Source organism: Aplidium turbinatum, chromosome 13, assembly GCF_918807975.1.
Source record: "Aplidium turbinatum chromosome 13, kaAplTurb1.1, whole genome shotgun sequence".
NCBI classification, from domain to species: domain Eukaryota; kingdom Metazoa; phylum Chordata; class Ascidiacea; order Aplousobranchia; family Polyclinidae; genus Aplidium; species Aplidium turbinatum.
This window is the reverse complement of record NC_137484.1, coordinates 22,163,640-22,189,402: the sequence shown is the minus strand read 5'-3', so window position 1 is coordinate 22,189,402 and position 25,763 is coordinate 22,163,640. Positions and strand designations below refer to the sequence as shown.

Here is a 25,763-nt window from a genome sequence, read left to right as displayed (position 1 = left end):
GCTACAGCCTATTTGACCGGCGCCTAACTGTCTGCGCCTAAAAGACGTGGACCTAAATTACATGATGTAGGACAAATTGAAACAAATTTTATATATTGTGTATTATTTAATTAAGCGTTATGTGTACTGCTTGGCTTTGTGTGTATGTGGTTTTATTGAAGCAGGCCGCTTAGCTCCCAGCAGCCATGGCCGTCGAGACGTCATTAAATGGCCTCCAAAACTACCACACCGGTAGGCCATGTTTGGTTAGTACCGCCTTCCACGAGCTAACATTTCTCCATTCCGTTAGAATTTGATATGTTTTTCTTATTATTTGCAATCATTTTTTTCAAACAAGGCAAAGTATAAACAGACATAACTAAGCAACAACACTACATTTAACATTATAAAAACAAAAAACAACAAGCGAACGTTTTCGGCTAGTCATATAGCCCTTTTCAAGCCTATAAGAAAAATACATTATTGAAAGAAATGCTAAAGAATCATATAGTATCACAGCAAAAATATGGTCAAATTTAAAACATTTGAGAAACTGCCTCGCTCACACAAAATGATAACTGAAAATTACACAGCGCAACGGGTCAAGTATTTCAGAGGTAAAAATAATTGATTGTTCAGACAAGGACTCAGGCAGATTACGCAAGAAAGACAGAAGCACAAGAGATAGTGGCACAAAACAAAGTAATGCGAAAAGCACAAGACGTGATAATTTAATCAAAAAACTGTTAAAAGGTAAGAAGCTCCTCAAGCAAATAATTGCCTGTTGAGCCCTGGGTTTAAAGATTTGATGATCAATGCCTCATGAATTTTGGTTTCGAATTCGGACAAACACTTACGTACAATTTTGAAAGACTGCAATGACGGTTTATTATTTGAGCACGATTGGCAGTTTCTAATATGGTCTTTAATTGCACTGTTTTTATTAAAATTAGCCAAATTCAAATGCTCAACCACTCTCGTCACCAAATGTCGCGTGGTCATACCAATGTATGACGATCTCGCATCATGCGAGCAAGTGAACTTATACACGACGTTAAAACATAAGCGGAAAGGAGTTTTGGACTTTAACTGAAAATAATAACCAGCTTTAAATGTTTTATAAACGGGAAAAATCTTAACGTTAAACTTCAATGCAATAAATCTGGACAAACTTGTGGCAAAACGTTTGGATTCCTTGCCAACAAACGGGATTGTTAGAAAGTTTTTGAAATCAGGCTCCTCAACTGGAGACATAGTGGAAACCGAATTCAAAAACCCTCCAAGAACCTTATTAAAAAACCAAGTCGGATAATGATTAGCACGAAAGTATGAGCGTAATTTATTAATTTCATTATTGAAACAGTCATTGTTCGAGCAAATGTCTCGAGCTCGCGAGATAAGGCACTTGATCAAAGCAGATTTGTAATTAGACGGGCAAACAGCGCTGAAATTAAGGAAAAGATTAGTGTTTGTCGGTTTACGCCAGACCCAAGTATCAAATCCATTACCATTTATTTTGATTTCTACATCCAAAAAAGGTATAGTCTCCGTGGCTTTTTCTACAGTAAAATTTATGTTTTGATGTTGCGTATTGAGTACTTCAAGAAACTGTGAACAAGAATTATCGTCATCAAATATGGCAAAAATGTCGTCAATATAACGTAAGTAAAGCTTGGGAAAGAATTGGGAAGTATTTTCAGGAAAAATCTTATTTTCAAGGTGGGCTAGAAAGAAATTGGCAAGAGTGGGACCCAGAGGCGAACCCATAGCCACTCCGTCAATTTGCTTGTACAATTTATCTTTGTATAGAAACATGCCCTCTGTGGCTAAATGCATCAATTTGATAAAAATGTCTTTTTTGATGAGCGGGTGGTTTGGCTGGTCTTCTGCATATATGTAATTCGCGATAATGTCGATCGTTTCTTTTAAAGGGACGTTAGTGAATAGCGATTGTACATCAAAACTGACCATTACTTGATTTGGAGCACATTGAAAATCTTTCAGCTTGTCCAGAAAATCGTTGGTTGAGTCGAGCATGTACTTTTTTGGCATGTAAGGTTTAATAATATTGTCTAAGAATTTAGCCAGAGCATATTCCGGAGTCGAAATCATTGACACAACTGGACGGGCTGGATTGTCCTTTTTATGTACTTTAATCAAACCATACAGCTTACCTGGGCTGCTGCCCGAGGGAATCAGTTTTTGAGTTACTTCTTTTCCAAATTTCTTGAGATATCTTTTTACATAATACTCGATGGACCTTTCTTTTGAAATAATTGGATGAACTTTAGTATTCTCATTGATTATAGCAAATTTAGTTACATCGCTCACAATTTTGTCCAATTTTGAAAAATAATCTGCAGTGTCCAAAATTGCCGTTCCTTTTCCTTTATCAAATTTGCATACTTTAATAGACTGATTTAAAGACAGGGACTTTAGTGTGCGATGAATTGCTTGATTTCTTTTGGATGAACAAACTCTTTTAGCATTACACATAAAACGTTTTACAATAAATTTAACTTCGTCTTTATCATCAGAGTTGATTGAAATATCTCCATTTGTTTTCAGAGAACTCATAAGTTGTTCTATACTCGCTTTCATATTGTTTGAATCAATTTGTTTTGGAAGAATTGGGTGGTTTAGGCCGAATCGTAAGACTTCTTCTTCTAGCAAACTGAGCTTTATTGAACTAAGGTTAGTGATACATCTAGGACTTCGTATTCTCTGTCTTCTCCAAAGGTTTGTAAGTTTTGACTGATGAGTTTTGATGGTATTGGTTGCTAACTTCTTAAACTCTTGGGTAAGCAAACAAATTAAACAGGTCTTTTCACAAAAAGTAAGTTTAGCCAAAATTTGTCTTTTTAGTTCTTCATATTTTCGCTCTGCGATACGCAGCTCTCTTCGCGTTTCTGTCAACTTCCCTTTTAGTAGAATTTGAAATATTGTATCTGCGTTCTTCCATACGCTAAGATTTGGCGTCTTAAATTTTAAAAATTCTGGGCAGATGTTCAAATCAATACATGTTTCAAAATATCTGTTGTCAAGCTTTAATTTTACAAGTTTCTTTCCAAACGTTTCCAATTTCCGAAAATCCTTAATCGGTATTCCTTCTCTGTTGCTAACTTTATAACACAATTTGGGTAGAGAGGTAACTCTTTTAACCATAAACAGACATAACTAAGCAACAACACTACATTTAACATTATAAAAACAAAAAACAACAAGCGAACGTTTTCGGCTAGTCATATAGCCCTTTTCAAGCCTATAAGAAAAATACATTATTGAAAGAAATGCTAAAGAATCATATAGTATCACAGCAAAAATATGGTCAAATCTAAACATTTGAGAAACTGCCTCGCTCACACAAAATGATAACTGAAAATTACACAGCGCAACGGGTCAAGTATTTCAGAGGTAAAAATAATTGATTGTTCAGACAAGGACTCAGGCAGATTACGCAAGAAAGACAGAAGCACAAGAGATAGTGGCACAAAACAAAGTAATGCGAAAAGCACAAGACGTGATAATTTAATCAAAAAACTGTTAAAAGGTAAGAAGCTCCGCAAGAAAATAATTCTGTTGAGCCCTGGGTTTAAAGATTTGATGATCAGGAGACATTTGGTGATGAGAGTGGGAGAGCATTTGAATTTGGCTAATTTTAATAAAAACAGTGCAATTAAAGACCATATTAGAAACTGCCAATCGTGCTCAAATAATAAACCGTCATTGCAGTCTTTCAAAATTGTACGTAAGTGTTTGTCCGAATTCGAAACCAAAATTCATGAGGCATTGATCATCAAATCTTTAAACCCAGGGCTCAACAGGCAATTATTTGCTTGAGGAGCTTCTTACCTTTTAACAGTTTTTTGATTAAATTATCACGTCTTGTGCTTTCTTCTTGTGCTTCTTTTCCCGACGGCTTTTTCCAAATTTACTTTGATGGAAGTCATCGCAATTCGAAGTCCATTTTCCAAGTGTTTGTCTGTCAGAACCGATCAATAGGGAGATTTTATGACGCCCGTTTTAGAAAAAAATGTTCGCACAAATACGTTGAGCCAAAAAGTGCCATTTTTGAAGCCATGTATTTTTCAAATGTGGAAAGTCATCTCAGTTGAAATGTTTTTGGTAAAAATCGCCAAGATTCATTTTTAAACTTTGCTTTGAAATCCGTTTTCTCTTGAAGATCAATCAGTTCAAGTTATATCTTCTGGTGCTTTGTTAATGTCTGTGTTGAATGGCGAAGCGAATATATCAAACAAATGTTCATGAGATTTGAAGTCCTTGAAACGAGCCAAAAGTTCAAACAACAATTGTTCAAGTTGGTCCGCAAATTCAGTTTTCTTCTCAGGATATATACATTCCATAGTCTCTTAAAGTTTGAAAGTGGAAAAGATTTCCTGTCTGTACGTGAGCTTTCCAAAGTCGTAATTTGTTCATAATGCCTTTTATGTGACCATAGCCTACATTTTTACGTTCCAAATAATTAAATACAACGGATTAGCGGTGGCCGGTGGGAGACTTCTAAAATGGTTAACAGAAGGTGCGAAATCTACAATAATCCACTCCACAATGAATTGTTCAAACGTACCAGACTAAACTAAATTACCGTATAAACATGTTTCGAGGGCCGCACACAATTCAAAATTGGCACACCTTCGCGGGCCACATAATTTTTCTTCGCGGGCCGCACGTTGCACACCCCTGGTTTAGAATGTAAGGAATATTTTGTAAACGAAACCGGTTTTTCCAAAAGTTTTGGTCATTTGAAGTGTGTTTAAAATGGGTCTGCTACTATTCGGTGAGTCCGATTCGGTGAGTCCGATTCGGTGAGTTCCTAACCTCTAACCCCTAACCCTAAAACGGCAATGATAATTAGGCTACGGTACCCGATAATTAAAAAAAAAAATTGAAAAAATCCCCCGTTAAGGGATCGGACTTACCGAATCGGCCTCACTGAAACAGGCCATTCCGGTTTAAAATACCTATATATGCTTTGGCTCCTTTTTGGGCTACTTGCAAAAGAAATTGGTTTGAAACGTGTTTTTGGCTGAGTAATTTTGTGGAATCTGGCAACTCTACAAGGTGTAGGATTTTGACGCGAATTCTACGTTAAGAATATCTTTCTCACTGGCGCCAAACAGTGGATCGGATTATTATATGCGTCGCTTAGTTAATACGGTTTTGGGACCTACAACAGACAGATAAACAAGCCAAGTTGATTGAATCTCAACACGGTCTTGAGTTCTGTTAGTTTATTATGGCAGAAAGGTTGCAAGATCACAGGTCAGAAAATCACAAGTTGCAGGTCACAAGTTTACGGGGTTGCAGGTCGCAAGTTCACAAGTCACAGGATCACAAGTTGCAGGTCGCAAGTTCACGGGGTTGCAGGTCGCAAGTTCACAAGATTACAAGTTGCAGGTCGCAAGTTCATTTAACAAACTTGGTGCGCAGATAAGCTATAGGCTACTTCAATCCTAGATAGAGCTGGTGGTTACAGTTCAGACTCACCGAGACAGCAATCAGGGCTTGAAGTGATATTCCGTATAATACAAATAATAATCCAAATGATGATAAGTCGTAACAGTCATACAGCAATTGATTCTACTAGTGCATCTTATTCAAATAGAATAGAATACAAAATTTACAATTAGTAAATGGTCAAGAAATACTTTACATAACGTTTCTCAATTTATGCTTAAGAACTAAGATTGAACAGCTCGCTTTACAAAATGCAGCTCATACAAAACTCATAAGAATTTCTGGTCTATGTTTTCACAAGTAGACAAGCGTTCGCTTTGCTAGCTTTTTATGCTGATTGCAGTAAAACACAGAGGAACTGTGTTATTTAAAGACAGCGAGAAGAAGAAATAACTTCAAATAATATGCCTAGGTTGAAGCAAGCAAGCGGATAACAATCGTTCACTAATGTTGATACAACATTTTTCAAGATGCGGCAAAAGCTTCGAAGAAATATTGTGCTACACCAAATATTTATAGTCACATACAGACAAACGGCATTTATACGTTGAATTAACGTTGAATTAACGTTGGCCATGCTATGCCAACGTTTAAATCAGGGGTGGGGAACCTTTTTAGCATTGCGGGCCACATAAAATGAGAAATAACACAGGTGGGCCACTAAAAATTTCGAAATTTTGTTCAATCTTTCTGGAACATTCTGTCTTCATCACCAATCTTTCTTTTCTTTCCAGAAGCCATTATACAACGTTAAATTTTGCTAATTTGAGAAGTAGGCCACTAACTTTGCAAAACACTTTTCACGAATGGCATAACTGGCCGATTAACAATAACTGGTCACATTGGGACGGCCACATTGTGACGTACACATTGTGACGTACACATTGTTGTTACAAATGGCCTTTTATGATGGATTACTAGTCACAGAAGGCCATTTGCAATATACCGAGAATGCAGAGCCTACTCTTTTTTGAGCTGTTGTTTTAATATATTTTGGGTAAAGAAATTTTGACGCGGGCCACATGGAACAGTCACGCGGGCCGCATTCGGCCCGCGGGCCGCAGGTTCCCCACCCCTGGTTTAAATGGATGATGAAAAACACCGATTAATTTTCAGCCCACAAGATGACATAAAATTGTTTTTTTACGGCAGTAGAAGTTAAAAATAGTGTTTTAAAACAACAAACTACAGATACTCTGGCGCCCTCTTATGAGTCAAGCTTTTGAAAATCCAGTTCTTTGTCTAAAAACTGACAGCAATTATTTAAACTTGTTTTTCGGAAAGAATAAAGAATTGCTAAAAATGGAATTGTTTTTTGTACAATTCGATAGACTACCAACTCCGTGAAAAGAGATATATGATTTTAAGTAAACACAAGCTTTATGTCTGTAAAAGTAACGTAATAATTCTATCAACACAAAGACGCGATTGACGTTTCAGAGGTGTTTCTTAAAACAACAAGCATCGCTTGGTCTGGCTGATGCTTGACATAACACTCAAGGCGATTATAAAATTAAGGCAGTGGCTATTTGACCGGCTCCGGTCTTTGAATCTGAAACACTATTTGACCGGTCATGACGTCACTACATAAGCACTTTTTTCTTTCAAAGCAAAAGACGATAAGCGCCTTAAGTTTTAAATTCAACACCCTTTCTTCAACTGAGTCCGTGGCGCATACGTAACGTCTCGAGCTGCCGTTTTAGAGGGAATGAGTTCGATACTATCCGGAAGCGTTCTTTTTTTTTTTTTTTTTTTTTTAACTACAAAAGGATACAAACTGATATGAATGAATCAACAAGTGAATAAAAAAGTTTTAAAACGAATTAAAAAAGTTTTTTCTAGTCTTTATTTTTAACAACTTCCTTTCATTTCTTAGCACAAATTCTCTGAAAAAATCACACCTTCTAATAGGCTGTAAGATTACGTTTCGCTGAAGTCCGAAGTTAAAAATTAAATCCAGTCTCATTGTCGCACAACAATCAGTCAAGTTTCAAATCATCATCTCAACCAACCCTTCAAGACAACTTTCCACTTTCAAAAATTTAGTTAAAAAAAAAAAAAAAAAGAACGCTTCCGCATAGAATCGAACTCATTCCCTCTAGAATGGCAGCCCGAGACGTTACGTATGCGCCCCGGACTCAGTTGAAAAAAACGTGTTGAATTTAAAACTTAAGGCGCTTATCGTCTTTTGCTTTGAAAGAGAAAAAGAAAAAAGTGCTTATGTAGTGACGTCATGACCGGTCAAATAGTGTTTCTGATTCAAAGACCGGAGCCGGTCAAATAGCCACTGCCAAAAAAATACAATAAAAAATACCATCTGGCAACCTTGTGGTTTGCGAGGTTTGCTACCTTTAAAGACAGCCCTCCAAAGCCCTGGTCGAAGGGCGTCACTTTGCAATTGACGGTATGCCTTTAGATGTCTTGCCAAAGACACAGCCACATGTTAATCGGTGGCCTTTCGAACGTCAAAGCTAGGCTGTACTCGACTATGCAGCCAGTGGCAAGAGCCACGTAGCCTATATTTCAACATAGACATGACAAAATCATAGATCTACATAACTCTTGCAGTGTGTAGGCTACTTGAGCAACACACTTTAAGCACAGCGCTAGAGTGTCTACCATAAGCCTAGGGAATGCGATAATTTGCAAACAATATATATACAAACAACGAAACAACTCATCTTGTCAGTCTCCACGGATTCAGTGGTTCAAAGCTTTTGCTAATTTAACCTACAAAACTGCAGGGATTAACTTCAGAAAAGGCTTCTTTAGTCTGATGAAAAGATTCCGACAATATTCTATTTAGGACTAGGTATGTGTACAAACAACCACAAGATATACTGGTACATTATAGCCTACAAGCTCCCTTGACTGCAAGACTGAAAATCTGAAATCCGATCGGATAGTCGGATACCACAAAGTTGTGCATAAAGGCACTCAAGCGAGAAAGTTGTTGCATCCGCTAAATGGCGCATATAGCAATAAAAAGTATTGAGAAATGCACTGGCCCAAAGCAATAGTTGGTTCAGATCAGAACTGACGATGCACTAGCAAGTGCGAAATATATTTTCTGTTACATCTACTGACTACTGATCCCTGTTACCTTAGCAATTGAGGTTTTAGCTTTCTAGATATAGAACAGGGATCGTGTCAGAACAAGACTAGGTCAGAAAGCGAGGCAGACTCCGACTCAGCTCAGCAGCAGCCTAGAGCAGTTAGCTACAAAGGTTGGTTTGGTAGGTTTTTGAATCTTCAATCAGCAGAAAACGAGACGTCGCATCAGTTTTGAAAACAAGTGAGAACAATCAATATCAAGCTATATGGAACCTGATCAGTTAGGTTTGTTTTTATTTCTAACCATTACAACGAAAAGCAATATAATATAGGCTATGCCAAACATTAGAGGTCTGGAAAAACGTAGAAGCGACAACACACAGACATTATAACGTGCTCAGACTACATCACCGCCAATGTGTGACACTGTCAGCTTTGTAAAGCGCTGGGAGCAATGTATGGTAGGCTATAACTGCGATAAATGCAACGCTGTATCAAAACAAACACTATTATCATAGTTTTTAAATTTAAACGTGAAAGTCGGTTGCAAGGAGGCACAAATGTACAAGCATAAACTTTAACCTATAGACTAGGGATGCGTAACTTCATCCGCTTTTGGCTTATCCGCAACACTAGAAGGGTTACGTTTTTTCCTAATTTACAAAATATTTTACTTTTTATGGGTTATATAAGAAGAGTTAAGTTGGTTTTAAAGTAATTTAAGGTTTTTAGTTGAAAGCAAGCCTGCAGTAAAGCGTAAAAAATGTCAAATTGGCAATTGACCCTTCTAATGTTGAAGAAACAACGGAGTTGCGCGTCCCGTAATGTAGGCTACCGTCCCTACTATAGACCTACGTGCTTCACTTCACAAGCACATAATATTTGTGTAAGGGCAGTGGAATACAAGAAAGACTCGCTTTAGCAATTTTCTTGATGACTAAGGTAGTCCTCACTTCTCACACCCGTTGCCTTATTTTTTTGGTGCTTTACATGTGAGCCCCCGATATATATTGGGTTGCTCAGCGAATGCAAGTCGAGTGTTTGTGATACTGAAATAGAGCAGAATCCCGCAAGCGGATTTACTGTAGCTGCTTCGTGCCTCATAACAGTTGTCCACCTTTTTTCGGAGTGAGCAATGCCCCACCACCCCTATTTTTTTGTGCTCGCAACCTAGGCTACTTAAGCGTTTCGAACTCAGCGGCATGGATAGAAACACAGCAAAATTAACTTCATTCATGGTGTATTTTGAATGTCGGATTAATGTAGACCTAGCCTACACATCATTGTGTTTTATTTGCGCCCCTAAATCTACGTGTTGGATCCGCTCCTGTTCAAACCAAATGCACAGTAGGCTGTCTTATATTATTCTTGTTATATTAAGCTACATTGAACTATTTGTTTCAAGCCTCATTCTTGCTGAAAATGTTACAGCCTTCCGAAATAAATTGGTGTAATCTAAATATGGCCGCCAATTAAGTTATGCCATCTCGCAAAAAAAACGTAAAATTAATATTTTAATACCTTTAAAAACCAGGCTACAAAACTATGCAAAAACGGCCCCTACCCTTTGAATATACCTCATGCCCAATTAAAATTATTTCTGTTGCTAAATGCTGACGTCACTTTTCGCATCCTCGAAAATAGAGTTCTCGCTCTTCCCGCGTTGAAGTGGCGCATAGCTAGCGTTTGGATTGAGATAGTTTTTCCAAAAGGGTACAAAACAATCTGTTCAACAACCAGCTAACTAGGTCACGTATACCAATTCCCACTACCGTACTGCAACATGTCAAATGGACCCGGAAGTCCGCCCCGTTAGCTCAGTGGTTACGCGCCCGGCTCAAGATCACGCGGCGCTGGTTCGACTCTCGGGGTGTGCGCTTGAGCAACGCACTGTCAGGACTGCTCTCCATTTACTCTGCCAATCTCGGTAACCGGCATTGCGTCAAGAGCCTCTACAAGTACGGTATGCGTAACTATCAGGAATAACCTAACAAGGCTTTGTCAGTCCGAGGATAAAGATTCAAAACCAACCAACCGAGTGCTACAAGTGACACATGAAAAAATGATCGAATCAGCTATGAGCCGAATCAGGTAGCCTACTAAGTTTATTGCAAAACATGAAAGCATTGGTTCTAATAGATTCCGTAGCTTAATCAAGCTCAAGTGATACCAAATAATAAGGAAAAGTAGGTTCGATAGTTGGCTTCAGAGCCACAAGAGGTAAAAACCTGCTCAATATCGCATCAAAAAAAGGCACAACATAACATGCCGTATTGCCAAAACCAATCTGTCGTGTCTATTCAAAATACACTGACAACGGCTAATATTCAAACATTAGCCGGGTCTTTTGGAGTCTTGGGCAGGGATGCAGCCACGGAAAAATCGCTCCCTCAAAAAATCGTTTTTAATAACTTACTATTGTAACGTTTTGATGACATTGAATTACATGTTGGATTGCGTTTTATAGATGTTTGGCTACATTCAATAGCTATATTTTTAAACAAATCATTTTATTTCAAACATTAAATATTTGCAGCCCACCAGTTGCTTTTGCCCTTCTAAAATTTGCTTTTTAGCTAGGTCACTTTTCACTGGTTTTATTGACATCTCCAATTGGGCTGCGGTGGCCTACAAAATGATTTCGTGTGTGCTATAAAACCTATTGTTAGTCACAATAACAGTTCGAGGCAACAGAAACCAAGCAATGTTGCGGTGTTTATCGTGACACGGACGTAAAAGGGCAAACGTTTTCGGCCGTATTAAGATAATCGCCGAGGTTTTGTTTATGGTTATGGTTCAACAAAGCATAAACCTTTCAAACACAACAACAATCTGAAAAAAAAACAGGTTTACTACACAGTTTGTGCAAAAGTTCAACATAGTTTTCTGCTGGTAATTATTGTACGTTCAATGTTCGATTGTTCATGACACAGTTCCATCACTGGCATGCGCTTTATGCGACAGCAATAGTTAGTCACGTGGTTACATGGTTCTTGGCGATTCTTCGTATGGTGTTCAGTCACAGTGTCAAGTGCTCTTCGTAAAATGTTTCACTCTAACAGCTACACTTTACACAATAGGTTCATCTTTATAGAAGGTAATTAAGAAACCAAGTACTGGACTGCAAAACTAGGACAACTCACCCCAATAACTTGTAGAACCCAACAACATGACTTTCAATCAACTTGAATGTAATCGGTAACAAAAAATCACATATGAAAATAGATCACAATTCATCACTTGCAAAAAGTACCAAGTAAAAACTTTAGAAACAATAGAAAATTTAAGCCACAGCACACTTTTGATAGAAATATTTTGCACCAGAAACAGGAGTTAAACCATAGGCATACGAAGCCGAGCAACTTTGTTAAGTTTAACATATTCAAGTTTATTACATTTACAGAAACACAAGTGGAGCCTATATCGTTGAGTTTGAGGTAGTCAGAAGTACTGTGCAGTTTTTGTTTTTTCCTGCTTATAGATTTAATAAACCATTGTATTTTATTCAGATGTAGTTAAATTGTGCATGTATGTTATTCCTGAAGAAGACATCTTGTGATGTCGAAAACGTTCGATATTTAATTTGTTGCGTAGTTTTGTGTTTCTGTAAATGTAATAAACTTGAATATGTTAAACTTGATCACGTTGCTCGGCTTTGTATGCCTAATTGCCTATGGTTCAACAAAACAAACTCTCTACCCAGGGGCGCCGGAAGCGGGGGGGCAGCGGATGTCCCCCTGCCCTCAATTTTTCTGCAGATGGAGGGGCAGGGGGGGCAATGGTGCCCTTTTAAAGTCATGTAAGCAACTGCACACTTTGCAATATAACAATTTCTGCTATTCGCTTTTAGCCTAATAATAATCTTTCATTTTTGCCTCAAAATAATATTTACGGCAGAAAATTTTGCAACACAGTACAGGCCTTAAAACTCGTTTTTTTTCGGGAGCTCCTTCTCGGCGGCCAAATCTGCGTGCTTGGAGGCCAAAATAAAAAATAACGATGGCACAAGTAAATAGAATTAAACTTGCAACAATTCTAAAATGATCACTTAGCGTTGTTGAAGTCTGGGCCTGGGCGACGTCCTACAATAGAATCGTTGCACCACGCAGTAACTGCTTTATCGGAATTGCAATCCAGTACTGCGGGACCATCTAACGACACTCGCACGAGTGTCTCCAATGTGGCTGATTTTAAAGAAGTTTGCCGCTCCCTTAGAATTCTTTTTAGCAACGAAAAACAACGTTCGACATGTGTTGACGATGACGACAAGGTAATAAAATAAGTATTTCAATGATGTGAAGGACATTACTAAAAGAAGCATAATTTTTGCAAAATATGATTAAAAAATGTTTTCTCCTTGGATGTCAACTAACCTAGTTCTCCTTTTTAACAACGATTCAATGTCCGACAATATCGAATCGACATAAAAACGACAATATTGCCAGCCGATGTAATTTAGCACTTCGGATTAAGACTTTGTTAAAATAAACGTCGAGAATTACAAACAAGACTTACAGCGCTGGTGATCGCAGATGCAAAACCCTAGAAAGAAAGCAAAACCAGAAAGCAAAACCCTACAGATATATTCCATCAATAACAAATATTCCCGCACAATGCAACAGTGGCGATTATGACGCGCTGACCTAAGTTTGCGTCACTCTTTGACACTACAAACTTTCGACAGTTAATTCACGATCATTCTATTGCGAAATTAAATAATTGGCTAGAAGAGACCGTCGCCCAAACTTGGCCGATTGAGGAGGTAGCACCGGCGGTCATTCAAGCACTACTTAGCGGCCATGGCCGCAGGCTGCTTTAAGGCTTGACAGTAGGTTACATCATTATAACATAGCATGATGCCCTTCTTTGTATACCGGACACTTGTAGGCTATCATTACTCAATAGCCTACATAGTGAGCTGATGGATTAGCATTATCGCTATATCTTATTTTAAAACTTGAAAAAAATTTGCCTTTGCCCTTTTTTCGTAATCTTGCCCCCCCCCAGTCAAAAATCGTTCCGGCGCCCCTGTCTCTACCGAAGCTCAAACATAAGTTACAATACAAAAGAGCACTTTGGCAAAAAGTCCGCTTTCCTGTATCGCCAACATATAAATAACATTCTGGATTTAATATATTTAATATATTTCTGGAATTAAGAATAGTTTATTTGGACATAAAAACCAAATATAAATCGAACATTATCAGTGCAGCACTTTGGTGCAACAACTGTGAAGTGAAAGAGGCTATTTTGCGTTTAAAATCATGTCGCAGCAAATTTCTGTGATTTGTTTTGCAAATAAAACTGATAAAATCTTCTGCCTTGGAAAAACAACACTTTAATATATGAATTTAAAATTCAACTTAAAACTACTGTACATTATAGAAACGCAAAAATATCATTAGTTTTTGATAAATTGCGTCAACTAAAATCTCTTGAACTGCAATGAACCATACAGCAACCGCTAGAGGCGCTCACACATATCCAAGATTGGTCACCTTCAAAGTACTTGAACTTCCACTTGAGGCAACTAAAAAGAAAAAGAAAAAAAAACTCAATAGCCCTTCTTGTGTATGCACACAGCACAATTGCAATTAAAAAATGCAAGTTCAGTTCAGTTTGTTATTTCTGACTATCACAACGAAAAACAATACATGACAAACACCGCAAAGGTCTAAATAAGGTAGAAGCGACAAAAGCGCGAACGATATAACGTGCTTGATACCGAAACAGGACAATCAGTTTAAAATATGGCACAGTCGCAACACTTTAAAAGCATGTGCCTCGTAGTTCCTATGCAATATGCATATTACTAATTTAACCAGCTTCTGCTACAGAGGTTTGGTTTGGTTTTGAATCTTTATCCTCGGACTGGCAAAGCCTTGATAGGTTATTTCTGGTTGTTTCGCATACTTGTAGAGGCTCTTGACGCAGAACCGGTTGCCGAGATTGGCAAAGTGAAGTTTCCGATTGTTGAAGTCTTGTTGCCGGGGAATTATTCCATCCACTAGATGCCGCTGAATGGAGAGCAATCCTTAACGTGCGTTGCTCAAGCGCACACCCCGAGAGTCGAACCAGCGTTGCGTGATCTTAAGCCGGGAGAGTAACCACTGAGTTAACGAGGCAAACAGAGCTTTAAATATATCCTCAAAAGATGTATTTCGCTTTGAAATCAGGGCACCGTTAGCTCTTGAAGTTGACAAGTTGCTTGGGCTAGGTTTTCAGTACCAAGAAAGATTCATCAGAACCTTTTAAAATTGTTGCTTGTAATTATTCTCATTGTGATGGCTTCCACCAAAGTGTAAAAGCTCAGACCCGGATCAACTGATAGAGGAAACTTTTTATAATAATACTGTAGTAGTGTTTTTATATGGCGCTGTATCAAATCGCAGATATACATTGCTCCTCGGCGCTTTACAAAGCCGACAGTGCCAGTGCAGCCATTCAGCAGGCTCCTACCACTTGTATCGCGACCATGCCTACCGGTTCGGAAGGAGACACACTAAAGACCAACCACTAAGCCATCGGGTTGGTTTTCATTGTGAATGCCTTTTAATCAAAGACGAAAACTAGGTAAGATGAAAAAGTTGTCGCTTTGCTGAATTCGATAAATGGAGTCTTTGCATTTATTGTAAAATCTTTAAAACTTTTCAAACTCTCACAATTGGCATACTCACATTCCTGCTCTAGAGCAGCGGCTAGGTGACCTTGATCGTTGTCGGTGGGAATAAGGTTGGACAACTGCTGCTCAGCCAATTTTCCCCATTCATCAGCGGAGTCTGTAATAGAAAAAGCAGTAAAAAATAATTCCATGAAGATTTTTGGCAGTGCATCTACTTTGCAAATAACAAACAGAAGTAAATTGTGGCAAATCAACGGAAGCGCCTGTGTCCTGAAATTGATACAAAACACAAGGCCAACGGTTTGAAGGCAAAATATGACGAAATTCGGAAGCACGAGCACACTACTCGACTCATTATTGCGACCTAGTTTGTTTCATCAAATAAAGTCGCTTTGACGAGGTGGTCCTATCCCACCTACATCAAAATTATTAATTTGTTTGACAGGTTTCACAAAGTCGGGTATCTCAATTGTTGTGTGGCAAGCTTATCTGGTTACATTGAAGTTGCTCCGATATTGAGTCCGCCCCGATAGCTCAGTTGGTTAGCGCGTGACTTCTAGAACGAAGAAGCTTCAAGATCAAGCGGCGCTGGTTCGACTCTCGGGGTGTGCGCTTGAGAAACACACGTTAAGGACTGCTCACCATTCAGCGGCATCTAATGGATGGAATAATTCTACGGCAACAAGACTTCAACAATCGGAAACTACACTCTGTCAATCTCGGTGACCGGGCCTGCGTCAGTGATTCAAATCCTCTACAAGTAAGCGGAACTACCAGGAACAAGCTCTGCAAGAAGCTTTTCCAGTCCGAGGATAAAGTATCAATCAACCAAATGGCCGCCCGCATGACCGGGTTGGTGAGCGTCTGAGTTTGTAAACGAAGAAGCTTCACGATCAAGCGATGCTGACTCGCCTCTCGGGGTGAGCGCTTGAGTAACGCATTTCAACGCTGCTCTCCATTCAGCGGGACCTACTGAATGGAATAACTCACAAATAACAACACTTTGCTTTGTCAACCGCCGTGACCGAGCTCAGTGGTTCAAAGGCTCAACAAATATGCAAAATTGCAAGGATTGAGCTTCCAAAAAAGGTTTCTCAGTCCGAGGATAAAGATTTCAACAATCAGTTATATCAGTGCCAGATAAAACAGCCTAAATGTAAATTTTACTAAAGAAATTTTGTTAACAATTAATTTTCCTCTATCCGCCGGATAGTGGAAATCACAATTGTCCAAGATGTGATCTACGATCTGGTTTGGTCTCACATGGACAGAATTGTTAATGTATTTGAATGTACCACGGACAACACTGTCTCACCATTTTCAGAGGATTCTGCTGCAATTATTTCGTCTGCTTTGAGTTTAGCAACTTTAGCAAGCTGGAGTTCGCCGAGATCTTTAGCGGCAAAGTAAATATCGAAAAAAAGATCTGATGAATTGATGTCCTTGGCTAGCAAGAAAGCCTTCTCGAATCTCTGGTAACGCAACAAGTGGTGAAAGAATCTTCTCGCGTAACTGAAACAGTAAAAATGAAGTTACTCAGAAAGATGTAAAAAATTCTCCACAGAATCGTACATATAAATACAACAATGATTAAATGGTTTAAAATGCGTGTATCCCGTGCGGTTTCACATTAAGCTGTAAAATTTTGCAGAGTTCTTGAATAAAAAGTCCTTGTTTACTTTAAAAGGTCCTGTTGAATTGAATAAAAACTCCATCTCACCATCCAACTGTGGTTCTGCATTTCAGTACAATTGGGTCTGAGAGTTGGTGCTTTGAAGAGTAAAACGAAGCAAATGTGGCCTCCAATTGCCCTGAAAATTAATCAACATATAGAAAAACTGTGTTACATCACAATACGACATTTCCTAGAGACATCTTCCTGAGAGTGTGACAGCGCGAAAGAGAACGTGAACAATATCATGGACACCTGTACCTCCTCCAACTGACAGGTAGAGCAAGACTGCGCGTTTCGGTCGATAACATAATCGATCAATCAAGCTCATTTCAAGTACTTCAAAATAAAATAAATTCCGTTTAGTTTTCACAGGTTCTAAATTTAAAAATAAATTTCATTTGATTTTTACAGGTTATAAATTTCAAACTAAATTTTATTTGATTTTTACAGGTTTTTAAAAAAATTAAATTTCGTTTAATTTGTTCAGGTTACTTTATCCTTATGGCATTTTGCTTCATTGTGATGTCACAGGTGTTGGCATCAATTTGCTGGATTTTAAGCTGAACATTCTAATTGAGGCTTTGTGGTTACGGATGGAGGTAGCTCTTTGTAATTCTGTTTTTTTTTTTTTTGCCGATTGGATTATGGTTATAATATTTAATATCTTTTCAGGAATTACGGGTTTAAAAGTTTTTGCAGATTAAATCACAGCTACAATATTTAATATCTCTTCAAGAATTACCGATTTATTGTTTTTGCATGTTTTTCAGACCCTTCTGATGATCCGTTAAAGGTGAAACAGGCTGTTAAGGATTCAGATAGTATATAATAACTATATTATATTTGATTTAATTCGCTCTGCTTTGCTTTTTTGCTTAGCATTGAGCACTTTTTGTAGTATTAATAGTTTTTATTGTTTTTAATATGTTCCTTGTATTTATGTTGAAGCTACATCGTGAAGGCACCGTAAGAAAAAGCACGCGGTCAAAATCATCCAAACCAAACCACTGGCCAATCTAGTAGCCTCTCGCTGTAGTCGAGGAAACATCAACGCCAGGGGTGGTGAGCGGTTAGACCCTCGGCGATAAAGGCTCTGGCTCACATAACAATTACTTTGATGTATGCTGGATTTTAAAAGCGAAGTCAACTGCGAAAGTTATACAAAAATTATCGTATTTTTCACATAAATACCTTCTCTTTCATGGTTGAGCGGTTTCGACAGCAACCAATCAGCGATTGCTAACAAACCGTGATACGCTTGGTCGCATTCGTGGTTCCAGTTGATGGAACCCAATAAAGCAACGGCTTCTGTGACCTGAAGAGATGCAGCAAAGCAAGATGTAAGATCTTTGCTAAACTTTTCAACTACCTGGCTAATAAAATCCCAAACAATTCGGTCATTTTTTAACATTGATTCAACTTCTGCCAGTTTGCAATGACAGTTGGCAAAATCCATGACGTCACAAACGATGACGCTTAAAATGGTCGAATATTGTCAGATAAAATGCAAAAAAGCGGCCATAAGCCTAAAATTACAAGCAGCTGATGATTAATTAGCGGATTCCAAGAATTCTTTGGGAAACCGCTGAAGGCTTTGGAGCTCCATTCACTACGACTGGAGAATGGAGATAAGTTCACAGAGAAGAACTTTCCATTTAAAGAAGTCTGCTGAATGTATAAAACGTTAAAAATTGACATGGCAGTAGCAACCGAGGTAAAATCGGCAGCGCCCGGCTACCCAGCCCAGAGCCCTACCTTGTTTGTGCGCAGATGTTGTTGCATTATGGAAAGAGAAGTAGGTTTCCCTAGGATGAATAGCAAGGACAACGGACCCCCATTGAACGCCAGCATCACATTAGTTGGCGAACAAGCCACTATCTTGATGAGGCTGTTACCAGATGTTAAGTATTCAGAAAGCTGCAAGATAAAGTTTTAGCTGGGTAGATGTTGTCAAAAGCGGAATTCATGTCATCTGCTTCCATTTCCTCCTCACATCTTAATTCTTGTGCTACGTAATTTAGTATCAAGCATATTTCCTTCATGATTGCGCTTTTTTAGTCCTATTTGATCAGTGTTTTCTTTTTTTTCTACATCTTACGCAAAGTTTTGCACTGAAAAAGCGCTTGTATTTGTAGCTAAAGGTCATTGCGAGACAAGCTACTTTCACTGGACTTGGAAGAAAATACTATAGTCACAGCGAAACTTTTAATATGCCCTCATAATGACTTGTAAGTGTACGAGAGGTGCAACAAACAATACGGGCCAAAGCACGAAGATTATTATGTTTCAAGCAACAGGGTGTATTACACCAGAGATGTCTTTTTTACCTGAAGGGATGGATACTCGTTCTCGTCCATATCAAACAAGGAAATACTATTCAAAGCTGAGTCGAAGACCCTCAGACCCCCTTGTGCACTCCCGACAATTAGCAATGAGCCGAGCCAGGCGGTAATCGTCGGTACTAACGATATTCGAGCGACGGAGGCAAGCTGCTTTCGTATGGTGAGGTCACAAATCGCTATAGAGCCGTCGCTAAGACCAACAACCAATTTATCTTCAGTGCTGAAATATTATAAAAACGAGATAAATAAAAATAAATTATGAATATTATTTAATAACAGATATAAAGATGTGAGGATTAGTAGAAGTCCGTGAAACCACAATCTTCATCAAGTTGGAAGTTCGATTCCCGCTCAAAATAACATGGATGCATCACTGATGATGCTAAACAAGGGTGAAACTCGAGTATGGAGTCTTGTATTTTCGTTTGATCGTGGCCTCAATAACATGAAATACCAAACGTCAGAAAGTTCGCAACATGTCCAATTTAGTGGTAAAACATCAAACTACAAACAAGATATGGTGGGACGAAATATCTATTGTAAAGATAATGCCGAAACGGCATCGTTTCGGTACAGTTTATATAAAGCGCACCTGTTTCTTGCGTAGGATAAAACACCACTTTTTACAGGAAACGAGACAACATCCAATCGATGTATTTTGTCTCTTACGCATTCGTATACCACGGAATCAATCTGGCTCTCTCCTTCGTTGTATGATTTCTCCAAGGTCAATATCTAAATTGAAATTTCCAAATCAGCAAGATAGCTTTCTTGTGAAAAATTGGTTTCAATCGACGTTAATAATGTTGAAGTGACGTTGCTACTGGTAGTTTTGTGGTTAAGTATTATAAAATCGACAATAAGAAAAGGAAGACCTAAGAAAATTTGGAAAGACACCGTGAAGAATGATCTGACCAACAACTTAAAAACTGAAGATACTAATGATGGAGAGAAGTGGAGTAGCTACTGCAGACAACTGGTCGACCCTGATGTGTCGAGGTAAAAACCAGGCTTGTTGAAGCAGAATGGAGAAGTAGATGTTAATGGGCGTTTCGTTTTTTTTTTTTTGTTCCTTTGGATTTACCCAACGACCATCACAAAAGAACTTACCTGGTTTGAGTTTATTTTGCTGAATTCAACCCGAATGATGTCGTTCTGGGTTTCTATAGAACCTGCCACCTCCAACCTGGGGAAACAAATACTTTTCATAGAAACTCAGAAGTTCCAGGCAATGTAGGAGGCCAGTAGCCACGACAGTTTCAAGAATAAGTAGGTGAAGATCTTTTGAAAGAATTCATAGACTACCAGCAACTTCATTTAACTTCCTATTTCACATACACTCCACCATATCGTATCGCTCATAAGGACTTAGCCTATATTATCAATTTTATTTTGTTTGTCGTATCCAGGCTTACACCCGGTGGTTGAAGATTTAGATTAAGTGGACGGGAAAGCAAGGAAGCCAATCTTCGTGTCCACCTTCAGGCATGTCTTGCCACAGCCACAGTCAGGCATGTCCTGCCACAGACACATGCTCGAGCGGTGTCGAACCGGCGCCCTTTCGATTGCCGTTCCAGGGTTCTCACCACTCGGCTATGCAGCCGATCAATTTTATAATTTTACGTGACAAGTTATTAGGAAGTTATTCACAGAAGGGGCTTTGCAAATGTACACGGTGAATGGGTGATGCTTCGTTGAGTATAATGAACTACTGAAATAGGATGGCAGCAAAGTACAGACATTGGCATAAATAGCTAACTGACTCAGGGTTTTTTTTGCTGAGACTTTTCAGACATTTGTCCGAAATGACTTGAAAAAATTCGGTCATTTTTAGTCATTTTTGGTCATATATACTATTGTCAATCGACCATATATTTTTTCGGACATTTTGCTAAATAATAATCGGTCAATAACCGATAAATGACCGAAAAAAAAAAAAACAGAACTGTTGCCACTGAGCCTCCAACTTATAGAATATATGAAAGTATTAAAGGGATGCAAACATACACCAATGTCAAAGACGTCGATTACGCTAGAGCAGGGAGCGGAGCCCTCTTGGGACTGAGTATTGTCTCATGCTCTTGGGATTACCTTTCTTCAGTGAAAAGTCGACGCCAATGACCAATGCCAATGTAAAAGCATATAAGAACATACTTGCCAAATGAACACTTCAGCAATACAAGGTTGATGCGTTCGTGCTCGCGTGCGGTTTGCATCCAGGCACCAAACTGCCACCAGCAAGCCATCAAGTCTTCATTGCCATTTACACACAAATGCCGGTGGACTCTTGCTTGTGGTCCTTGCAACAAAAATTCAAAAAACTTTAAACTTTGAGTACATTCGACCATGCTCTTCTCTTTCAATCAAGAAAAATATCTTCTGGAAGGTGTCAAAACCACAACGATGCTTGATATGAGAGTCTAGGATCCATGTCTTGTAAATAGGAAACTAAATTTCTTAGTCAGTTCAGTCCTATATGTACTATGTAGCTAGATCATCTTCAGCCAAATGTATTTAAATAGAATACTCAAGACAAATAGCGGGAGAAAAATAAACTAGGGAAATACCTCCCCTTTAAAATGTAGCAACAAATGCTTGGGCAGTGTAAGTATACGGGCATGCTTTCACACATCTGTGGCTAGAAAAACTAAAAAACATTCTTGCTTTAGTAGGCCCATGAAATAGTTTTCAAATTTAATACCCCTCACCTGGCAAATCCACTGAGATTATTTTGTAATCAGGCTTTAAAGTGAAGAAAGTAAGCTTGGTTTGATTTTGAAACGCAAAGCAGACAAACTGCTGACCGAGAGTGCCTGGAAGTGTTTGGACAAATTAATAATATTATATATATAAAAGATATTACAAAAAACAAACAACGCAGACTTTTTTCTCAACCTTGTGCCTTACCACGTTATAAATATAACACCTTGGTCTATAAACACACATTTTTCCATCCAGTAACTTGGATAAGAAAACACACTTTTTCAGTGCTTCTAATGTTTTTAAAGGAATCAGAAGAGCAATGTATAATTTGTATATATAAGTAATGAACCAAACCAAATACATATGATGAAAGTAAATTTACAGTTACAAAGTTACAAAAAAGGAACAATTACCTGATGATGCATTTGAAACTTTACCAACAAAATACTTTTCAAAATTTATTTTTGTGATGTCATTTGTATCCGATAGAAAGACAGTTGCAATCAGTCCAGAATTGAACACAATCTAAAAAATATCAATTGGAATACAGTAATGTAAATGATTTGTTTAGGTCAGTTGATTGGTTAAACTGAAGGCGTAGAACTCTTGCAGGGAATTGTTGCTCATCCAGACTGAAAACTTTTATCTGAATTAAGGAGGTCTGGAAAAACGAGAGCCAAACTTACAATTACAATATTGACCTACTTTGTCCTGAATTTTATTGAAAAAAAAAAAAACTACTCACCTCAATAGAATCAAACTTTTTCCATTGAATACATATAGCTTCATTTGATTTCAGGACTTCTTCAAATACTTTGATAGATTCACGCAGCTTGTCAGGTCGCTTATTCCTCGGCGTCCACACCTTACCTCGACTGACCACAAATGACTTTTTAAGATCATGATATTCACCATCAGTTATTGCATCTTTTCCATAATATTGATGCAGTGTCACATTTTTTTCTAAAAATTTGATTTGGTGTATCAGTTTAAGTCCTATATAACTAATTGTCTTTTAAAAATATTGTAAAAGTTATTGTGAAATCATTTGTGTCAATTTTTAATCACCACAAATGGATAGAACAGAAATCGATGCCAAAAATCGACACTGCCATAAACAACACTTTGCGTATTGTGACAGGATGCCTGCGACCTACACCATCGGACAATCTCCCTGTCCTTGCAGGCATCCAACCAGCAAAGAAGCCATCCTGTCGCTTTCTCGCCGCGCTATGAACCCCAACCACTTACCCCACTCAAGTCTCTACAAGTCTGTGAGCGTGCAACCTCGGCAACTGAAATCGAGACATCCATTTGTACATGCCACACAACTCCTGATGAAAACCGCTGAAAACCAATCCATCAGTGCGGCTACCTGGGCGGACCACCAATGGAGCTCGGAGTGGAAGAAGAACTCCTCCAGACTTCAAAGTTTTATTTCCGACACCAGCCCCCACCCAACCGGAATGCATTTGCCAAGGAAGGCCTGGGTGCGGCTCAACTGCCTGCGTACTGGCGTCGGACTATTCTGCTCCAACATGCACAAATGGGGGATGGCTCCATCCGCGATCTGTGAGTGTGGCAAGGAGGGACAAGCCGCAGACCACACCATCTGTAACTGCGCCATCTACCATGCGCCTAATGGTGTGCGTGGTCTGCAAGAACTGGATGATAAATCAATTTCATGGCTGCTCGACACCTGCCCAAACATCTAAACCGAGCCGCCGCCACTGCCCAAGGGTGGTAAAAGCCAGAGCCCCTCGACCCTTGAAGTGGCGAAGAAGGTTCAAACAAAGAAGATGCCAAAAAAAGGCTTTCAGTTTTAAAGTTAAATATTGAACAAGAAATAAAACTTTTGATAAAACAATCAAATCTTAAACTGAACAAGTAGGCTACTGTACTTTGACACAAATTCCTCATACCTGAAATGGTGTTTTGTTGTAAAGTCAAAAATTTTAAATTGAATCCAAATCCAGCCATTTGAAACTCTATGGATTTTTATTTCTTTTCAATGGTAAGACAGACTATAATTCACACATCGCGCTGTTAAAAGTCAGGCCTATATACAAAATCAATCTTTATCTACTATCTATGTTTATATATTTTATTCTTAAGTCCAAAAATTAATAATAGTATATACTGTGAAACACCCCAGACTGCAAATAAAATGATTGATTATTATTATTACTAAAGCTTTGGTAGAGAGTTTGCTTTGTTGAACCATAGAGAAATAAAACAGAGTAATCTTAGCGGGTTTAACATTCTCTAACATAAGTCTTAGAAAAGAAACTAAACTTCCACTTAGGAATAACCTCTAATATTTTTTTTCATCTTAATTAAAATTGCCATAAAAAAATGTTTACATCGCAAGTTTGAATACCACTACAATATCTTGATGGCATGAAAAACATTTCTTCTTTTACAGTATTGTTGTATCAGCTATTTAAAATTCTTTGCTTGTGATTGCTCGCTTTCAGAAATAGGCTCGAATTATATAATGCGTAATATCTGTGACACCATAGGTGCTTTGTTCACTCTTTCCTTTACCTATTGATACTCTCAACTTTTGAGTGAGAAATATGAAGTCGCAAAGGTTTAGTTACTGTGTGAAAACATGTTAATTCAAAAATGATTTGAACACGCTCTAGTGTAGGCCAACTTACTAGCTAGACTTAAAAAGCTTTACAAACCTACAACCAAATTTCCCCCTAAAAATTGCAAAATTCCCCCCAAGTGGATAATTTCTCCTTGGTTGGGAACCACTGGCCTAGTGGTTTAACAGCTTGCCTGAACATCCTAGCCTACGTCGATAAGTGTGGGATCCATTCTGCATCAGGTCATACCAAAGAGACCTTTTAAAAATGGCACTAAACTTTACTCTTGCTTGGCACTAAACAAAAGAGTGGGTTTGGGACACTAACTTACGTTTCTGATATTGTTTGCAATCACTGAGCACTCTGCTCTCAGTTTCAAGGGATACTAAGCCACAACGAGAACCTCTTCAAAAAATTTGGCAGATAACTGATTCAAGACGCTCCCAGCCAGGGTTGATCGGTTTAAACCGCCCGGTTAAAACCTGGTTTAAACCGGGCAGTTTTGACCACCTATTACTGGTCAAAACCGCTTTAGTGTATTAATCAAGTTGCTTTTCAATTGATTTAAAAATATTACCCTTCATGTTTAGTAATGATGTTCAACGAGCAACACTAAAAGGCGGAAATAAGCCGGGCGTGAGATGGCGTATTGCCCAGACCCCAGACTACGAGCGCTTTAACACCGATGTAGAAAACGCGGAAGTACGATCTTGGATTTCTAAACTAGAAAAAGGTGGAAATGCGATTTTTAACAACAACTCAATATCGAACATTTTCTTATGTTGAAATATCATTGAAAGATATTGTTTAGAATCAATTGTGAGGTCATTAAATATTTTGACTGTTATAATTCCACAGCTATTGGAGTAAATTTCAAAATTTAATTGAATTTATTGAAATATAGGAAAAAGGCGGAAATGCGATTTTTAGTCACAACTCAATACCGAACATTTTCTTATGTTGAAATATCATTGAGTTATCGCTATGTTAAACAATATGGACGCCAAGATCGTATTTCCGCGTTTTTTACATCAGCATTAAATCGCTACTTCTGCGGACAATACACCATTTCACGCCCGGCTTATTTCCGCGTTTCCGCATTTCCACCTTTTAGTGTTGCCCATGTTCAACTATATTTTGTTTTGATCAACAATAACCTAAATGCTGGATTTGGAACAAAAAATTTTCAATTTCTCTGTTTATTTTTGATATTTCAATCAGTTGGTTATTTTAATTATTGAGAAAATTCAAATTCTAAAAATAAGTTTCTGATGAACCAAAAAATGCTTAGTAGAACGATGAACAATTTGCATAGC

General features: G+C 38.3%; 1 protein-coding gene across 1 annotated transcript; it reads right to left on the bottom strand.

The window, feature by feature from the left end:
- Positions 1 to 10,605: 10,605 nt before the first annotated feature.
- Positions 10,606 to 23,904, bottom strand: LOC145782476 (WD repeat-containing and planar cell polarity effector protein fritz homolog). The gene is made up of 14 exons (XM_082594272.1): positions 23,776 to 23,904; positions 22,599 to 22,816; positions 22,267 to 22,378; positions 21,859 to 21,963; positions 21,305 to 21,449; positions 20,261 to 20,336; positions 19,743 to 19,885; positions 19,136 to 19,370; positions 18,564 to 18,725; positions 18,000 to 18,123; positions 16,854 to 16,944; positions 16,449 to 16,645; positions 15,189 to 15,290; positions 10,606 to 14,041 (listed from the first exon to the last, which is right to left on the bottom strand). Exons 1-14 carry the CDS (start codon positions 23,831 to 23,833, stop codon positions 13,986 to 13,988), a joined length of 1,824 nt encoding a protein of 607 aa, XP_082450398.1. The 5' UTR covers positions 23,834 to 23,904; the 3' UTR covers positions 10,606 to 13,985.
- Between the last annotated feature and the right edge of the window lie 1,859 nt (positions 23,905 to 25,763).